This window comes from Lactuca serriola, chromosome 8 (assembly GCF_051521515.1).
Source record: "Lactuca serriola cultivar US96UC23 chromosome 8, Lser_US96UC23_V15, whole genome shotgun sequence".
NCBI lineage: Eukaryota > Viridiplantae > Streptophyta > Magnoliopsida > Asterales > Asteraceae > Lactuca > Lactuca serriola.
The window spans coordinates 87,034,177-87,042,022 of record NC_136415.1 but is presented as its reverse complement, the minus strand read 5'-3'; the positions used below and the strand labels follow the sequence as shown (position 1 = coordinate 87,042,022).

Sequence of the window (7,846 nt, the reverse complement as noted above, 5' to 3'; positions counted from 1 at the left end):
ATTAAAAAAATAGGCCCCTTAAATTTATGAGCCCTATTCTAATGCCCACCTTGCACATGCTCTGAACCGAGCCTGATTGTTACAAATTAACCATGTTAAGGGTTTGGGGAAATAATAATAATAATATATACTCTAATAAATGAAGGGTTTTTTTTGTCACATGTTACACTCTCATTCCATTTAACAAATGTCATTTTGTGATTATTTTAAATTATTTTTTTTTCCACATGTCATTTTATGGGTTTTTCAATTTTAATAAATTTTACATAATACTTTAATGTAATAATTACAATAAATATAGTAATAAATGAATATCAATTTCATTAATGGACTTAACTTTTTATTTTCAAATAACCAAATTAAAGTTCATCAATTTATTTTGTTTATTTATTTAAATTTAAAAGATAAAAAAATCAATTTTAATAATTCATTATTTTTCTTATTTTCTTATAAATCTAAAATTCTTAAATATTTACAAACTTATATTTAAGTTTTTTTAATTAACATATATAATACATTAACCTTACACCCAGTAATTATGATATAAAATGATGATAAAACTAATAAAAGAACACCATTCTAAAATAGATTTTGATTGTGTTTATGAAAAATGATTTCTCTATATGAAGAGTAAGCAACCTTAGATCTTCTAAAGGATAAACATTATCTATTTGAGAACAATTTGTAGTTTCCTTTACACAAAGTACAAGTCTTACTCTTGATGATCAAAAGCCAAATAAAAGTGTGCTTGTTACCATCACCCTCATGGCAAGTGGCAACTCATCCTAAAATCATGTCTAATAAAGAAAAACCAACTCCAAACAAGTTTCAATAAGAACATTTTACAAAAGACAACCTTTTTTTAATGAGAACTTCTTGTACTTTTCTATAAATAGAGCAATAGCAAAAAAGACATGTATACGAGTTTCATCCCTTTGGGAGAAAAGAATCATCAAATCCCACATATTTGACAGAAAATAGCTTTTCATCTAATTAAACAAAACACCATAAAAGATCAATCATCATGTATATATATAAAAAAGATAACTAGATTGTTGGTCTTCAGGCTCATAGTTAACAATCTTGCTCATCTTCTTCATCATCAATCCAATCTCCATAAATTCGGTTGATCTTCTTATGTGATAATCTCAACTTTGCGAACCCCCTTCCTTCACCTTGTTCTAAAGGAACAGCCATGGCAGAATTACCAGGCGGCAGTTCAGCCGCCGGTAGGTGGAGCAAACTGGCGGCAATGGAACCTTGAACCTCCACGCGTGCAACCGGTGTGTTTAATTCTAAAAATTATAAACAATAAAAGAAAAACACATATCAATAAATATACTTATATATGTAAATGGATTAATATTTTATACCTGAAAGCCCATGAGCAAAATGACATTTATCTCCAAATACACATTGCCCTGTTGTTTCCCATTTGCTACAAATTCGAGTTTTCCAAAATGTAGCATTAGGATCGCTACTCAAAGTAGTAACTTTGATAGGATTCATGTTATTAATATTATTATGCAAACGTTGTTGACTTCCATTGGGTTGACCACGGTCAACCATAGTCTGAATCTTGATCACGGAACTATCTCTTGTTCTCTCTGTTTGAGCCTTGAATTTTGAAGGACTTTCATGGAGGAAATTACATTTTTCTCCATAAGGGCATTCACCTGTGTTGACAAATTTGTGACATATCCTCATTTGGTGTATGATTCTTTGGTCATCGTTCCAATTTTGCCCTCGGTTATCTTTAACAAGATCTGGCCAATTTGGTGGGGGTTCACGTAAATCTTTAGAACCATGAGCAAAAGTACAGCTGTCACCGTTTCTACAGTTTCCTTCTAGAAACTTCTGACATATTCGAGTTTTGTAGAATATGTGAGTGGTTCCTCTGTTTATAGGGGGTAATAAAGGTGTTGACTTTTGTGGGTTTGTGTTGACTTCACCTCCACCATTGTTGCCTCCAAGAACAGGGTGTTGAAGCATTGTGAGTTGTATGGTTGATAATTAATGTAACTGTGACATAAAAATGATCAGGGAATGAAGTTTGAGAAACATCAAGAAACAGATTAACAAATTCAAGATTGTTGTAATAAAATTAAATCAAGAAAAGGGCATTACAATCTTTATAAATCAGAAGATTTTCAAATTCAAGATTGTTGTAATAAAATTAAATACTCCATATCATACATTTGCCCATAGAAAAATAAAAATCAGTCGAAACATCTTCGGAGATTGGTAAAATCGCTTGTAAATTCAGGATTTAGATTTTCGTGAAATTCTTAAGATTGATTGTGTAAAAAATTGGGTTTATAACTGAAAACACAGAAAAAGTTTTGCCTAAAAAAAGTTAAGCGGGTAATAATGGTGATGATTAAAGAGAATTTATAGGGTTGCGAATGAAAAAGAAAATGTCAAATTCAAAAAATAAGTTAGTAGGGACAAGAAGCTTGTGGCGTATATATAAACAATATTTTTCTTAAAAACATTAAAATCTAACCTGCAAAAAATTGCCGATGATCAAAGAGCTTTCCTGGCGACTCAAGAACAGGCAGATAAGAATCGGCGACGATAAATAAAACTGAGAAAACCCTAGACGAGATTGAAAGGACGATTAAGAAATTTGTATATATATACACACATTAATTATATATGACAAATACAATTAAGGTAATATCTTTAATCTCCATATATACATTAATGGTTTTTCAAGAAAGGAAAGTGGATTTCAAGTGTGTCGATTTAGAAGATGAATGTAGAGAGCAAAAGAGGTTTTAGGGATGGACTAAAACCCTAAAACCTTCTACTCAAACAGCTAAGCTTCTAATCATCATTATCGGATATTTGTTAATTGTTATCTTTATAATTTAATATTTGAAATAATTAAAATAAAAAACTATCTATAAAAAATATGTTCCGAAAAAGATTTCAACCAAAAAGATACTAACACGGTAACATTAATTGGGTTTATATTTATTTGGTTATCTATTAATTTTAAGTTTTAAAAGGCTATTAAATTTTTTAATTTTTTGCCAAAATAGTTAGTTATTATGACAGGCAATAATAGGTATTTTTTTGTTTAAATGGTAATTATTTATTTATTTTTTTGGTTATATCAAGGTCATTTGATTGTTTGGACTATAATTAATCATTTAAGCTTTGAAATTATGAAATTATGTTTGACGTATTTGTATTTGACATGTAGCTTTTGGAAGCATTTGAGAGTTTTTAGCTTTTAGCTTTTGATAAAACATTCTGCTTTAACCAAAAAAAAAAACTTTGTTTTGTAGTATGAGCATTTAGCTTTTAGTTTAAATAAAATGTTCCAAATCTAAAAACTACTTCATGTAGCGTTCAATAAAAGGCTACTAAGCTATTGAAATTAGAGATATAAACGAACTGAGCGTTCAACGAACTGTTCATGAACCGTTTGATGGAAATTCGTTTATGTTCGTTTATTGAATAAATGAACAAACATGAACACAAATTCCCTTTCGTTTAGTTAAACGAACGAACATGAACAATGACCTCGTTCGTTCAATTATGTTCGTGAACGTTCGTTTATGTTGTTTGTTTAAGTTTATTTATGTTCGTTCATATAAGTTTCTTTTATCTTCATATATGCTTAACTGTGTTTGATTACATTACTATATTATATGTTTATTTATGTTCATATATGTGTGTTTATCTTTGTTCGTTTAGCATGTTCACGAACATAAACGAACGAACATGAACAAGAAAATTCGTTCGTTTAACCATTTGTGTTCGTTCATTTGTTCGGTTAACTTAAACGAATGAACATGAACAAGCCCCGTTCGTGTTCATTTGGTTCTTTTACAGCCCTAATTAAAATCAATTTCAATAGTTACCCTTAAAAATATATTTATATATTTATTTATTTATTTATTTTTAATCAATTGTCCTTATATATATATATATATATATATATATATATATATATATATATATATATATATATATATATATATATATATATATATATATATATATAGGAGTAAGATCAAATGAGAACGCCTAAAAGGTTGAGAACGCGAGAATAGATCTGGACTATCTAAATACTAAGATCTATGGTTACTATTAAATGGGGGATTTATGAAAAATTCTAAAAGTACTGGCATTTAAGTGTAACATTTGAATGGTCAGAAGGGCATAATAGGAATTGCAACTTTACCTAATTCCTATAATTTCTCACCCTCACATCTTACCATTCTTATTCTCGTATCTATATCCTCTCTCTCTCTCTCTCTCTCTCTCTAGGGTTTCATAAGATGCATCGACTGTGACAACCATAGCCGACCTTCCCCTGGTCTAAACAACATCACTTGCAAGAGGATTCAGAGAAAGAGAAAAAGAGATCGAGAAGGAAAAAATGTCCGCTGATTTGGGTTGTTAGTGGCGAATAACACAGTAGGATTCAAAGAGATATTAAGAAGGGGACGCAAAAAGTCATTTGTGTTCCCCTATTTGTGCGTTGCTGATGACGACGATTAAGCCACAAGGGTTGCCGGAGAATCGACACCCTTCCTTCCCCTCTTCCCTCTATCTCTTCAACCTCTTCCAACCCCGGAGACGATTGCAATTAGACACAACATCTTGAATATCGGACAACACACCTGCGATGTGAGCCTTTCTTCCCTTCCTGTCGCCCTATTGCTGTCGTCGCTGGTGAGCCTTCACACTCTCTGCCCCTTTGACTTCCACCATCGCCAATTCCATCGAAGGCCAAGAGACCGCCTCGATTTCTCGTAAGCCCCAAGACTTGCAATCCCGATTCAGGGCTTAAAGAATGACTGCAAAAATCACGATTGGTAATTGCAATCATGAAGGGGGGGTGCGTGATTGGCGCCTCAACTACCGTGACAAACCACGACAATCATGGGTTCTGCGATCGAAATCCATAGAGATCTTAGGTCAATAGATGATGCCATTAGATCACACGAAGGTATATTTGTCTCCGACTACTCAAAACCTAAATCGATTGCACATACAGTCCACTTGCTTGGAATGGATTCCTACTTCGCACCTTTTTCACTGATTCTCGATGTTCTGATTCGATTTTATTTTGATTTAACCTCTATAGAACAATAATTGTGTTGTAACTATTTCTAATTTTTTTTTTGTTTGTCTCCAAAAATCGAATTCTAGAAAAAGGCCCAGATGATTAGGCTTTTGTTTTGAGTAATATTCTTGAAGAACCGAATGAAGAGAAGTCTACCACATATCTCATGCTTCTATGAAACAAATGGTGATGGTGATGAACAGAGTTTGGCTATGTCTTTGTTTTCCATATTTCATGCAGGTCCAACAAAAGAGCAAGAACATGTGTATTCAGATGTATTCATAAGATTGGATGTATATTCATTACAGATTGAAGTGTATTCATTAGTGATTAAATGTGTATTCAAATGTATTCATAAGATTAGATGTATATTCATTACTGACTGAAGTGTATTCATTAGTGATTAAATGTGTATTCAATGTTTTCTATTCAAAAGCAATCCATATTTACCTGTGTTCATTCATTTGTGTTTTATTCATTTATGAATATAACTTAATTCATCTATTCATTCAAGATTATTACCGGGTTCATATACGATTACAAATATATTTTATTTATGTATGATTACTAATATTCGGATAAAATGATTAACGCGTCAGTATTTTTGATGTTGGTAAAAATAAACTTTAAAAAAAACGTTTTTTTTTAAATTATGGTAAAAACGTATTTTAAAATCATTTTATTGATTTTGTTAATTAAAAATAGATTATAGAAATTCCTAATATTTGGGTAAAAAATCTATTAATCAGATTAAATCCCATGATTTTAGGAATTAATTAATTATCCATAACTAATTATAGTGTAAAATTCTTTTTATGCCCTTATAAAATGATTGGTTCATAATCGTTCTCGCGTTCTCAACCTTTTAGGCGTTCTTATTTGATCATTTCCATATATATATATATATATATATATATATATATATATATATATATATATATATATATATATATATATATATATATATATATATATATATATATAACAAATAAAAGTTACAGCTTTCCGTTACCAGCTACCCTACCCGTTATCCGTTATCCATTATTTGTTTCCCGCTACTCGCTTTTAGCAAATAGTTACTTTTGCCAAACACGCCCTATATCTTTTTGTATTGGTTTTTACAATTTTATTTTTATTTAATTCTTATATGTTTTCCAAAATCAATTTTTATAATTGTATTTTTTTTTGTATATGTTTTTCTTTTCACAAATCGTTTTCAAAAGTTCATTTTTTTACTTTTTTTTGTGCACAATTCGTTGACTACAATTATTGACTTCATTTCTATGTTTTTTTTTTTTTTCAAAACCCATTTTGCCCAATTCATTTATATTTTTGTCTTAGACAAAATTGCAAAAATGGTCTTGTATTTGTCAAAATTATGTTGGTTTTGTTCAAAAAGTTTGGTAAGTGCATCAATTGTCCAAATTTGGATATTTTTAGTGTTTTTGGTCCCTATCAACTTGAAAAGACTACTAAGTTCTTATATTTATTTTTTCTATTTTTTTAATTATTGTAATCCTTAAATTATTTAAAAATTAAAAAAGTAGTCCAATCCAGCCCACCGTTCTCTATTCCCCACTGTCGCTAGAAACCACCAACACCGGTTCCCATTCTTGACCATATCTAAACCAAGTGCCAAGAAATCATATTCATTTCCCAAAAATCGCACTCATGCCCAAATAAATGAAAAGGGTACTCAACCCCATAAATTAAACTCACATATCGTGCCCATGACAATTCCATCAATTAAAATCAGAAATCAAGGACAAAATCAAAACCCTAGAAACAAAAATTCACAAGTGCATGAAGCTAGAATTAAAACCTGCAACCCAAAAGAAACCTAAACTAGAACCAACATCTTTTATTATTTGATTCACGTTTCATAGAGTAGAGAGTTGAAGAAGATGGTGATGAACTCGTAGGTGGGAGCTAATGAACAAGCATGGATGGGATGGTGTTTTGTACCGAACAAGCGACGATTGGAGGTTAATCACATCATTGTAGTTTGCATTTGTTTCTAAAGCTACTTTCATCAAAGTTTTTTAGGGTGGGGGGTAATGAACCACCACAGTTGTTGGATTCCTCTCGAACTTCACCACATATAATAATAAAAAGCCCTAAATCATTTGGTGCAAACCCTAGCTCCGATCAACTCGTACTTAGGCGATGGAGGGAAGTAGTTCATCGGTGAGAAATTTGGATTTTAGCTGGTAGTGGATGTTATGTCTAGCCAAAGAGTAAAGAAGAAGGAAGATCAAGAGAAGGGGTGGGTACTGGGCATGATGGGCTGCTTGGGATTTTTTTTAGTGTATTTAATAAAAAATAGGGAATCTTAATAAAATATATAAAAAGAAATTTAAAAAACAATTTTAAGGGAATATTCGCCATTTCAGGTTGGTTGTGAACCAAAATCACACAAAAATGTCAATCATATGGACCAAAACCACACAAGGTATCCAAAAATAGACCATTGATGCACCATCAAACTTTTGTGAACCAAAACCACATAATTTTGACAAGCATAAGGACCAATTTTGCAATTTTGTCTTGTTTTTATATGTTTTCTCATAGTATGCTTTTATTGCTTCATATATTTACTTCATCAATGAAGTGTCAAAGTGTCAATTACCTAAACTACATAATTATTGATCCGGGTGATGATATTTGAATGATCGGTTTCTCACAAATCCAATAATTATTTCTCATAAAACACCTAGTATATAAGTAACAATACCTCATAAATGTTTTTTTTTTGAAAAA

General features: G+C 31.0%; 1 protein-coding gene across 1 annotated transcript; it reads right to left on the bottom strand.

Annotated features, from left to right (window-relative positions):
- Positions 1–960: 960 nt before the first annotated feature.
- LOC145068923 (Zinc finger (CCCH-type) family protein) lies at positions 961–2,804 on the bottom strand. Its single transcript, XM_079015894.1, has 3 exons — positions 2,507–2,804; positions 1,374–2,022; positions 961–1,295 (listed from the first exon to the last, which is right to left on the bottom strand). Exons 2-3 carry the CDS (start codon positions 1,990–1,992, stop codon positions 1,075–1,077), a joined length of 840 nt encoding a protein of 279 aa, XP_078872020.1. The 5' UTR covers positions 1,993–2,022; positions 2,507–2,804; the 3' UTR covers positions 961–1,074.
- Positions 2,805–7,846: the final 5,042 nt, after the last annotated feature.

What these genes read in the sequence shown, in the direction of transcription:
- LOC145068923 (XM_079015894.1), bottom strand. Translation starts at nt 1,992, where the DNA reads ATGCTTCAACACCCTGTTCTTGGAGGCAACAATGGTGGAGGTGAAGTC. An exon ending in TTTTGCTCATGGGCTTTCAG is followed by an intron (nt 1,296 to 1,373) that starts GTATAAAATATT and finishes TATAATTTTTAG; the next exon opens with AATTAAACACACCGGTTGCA.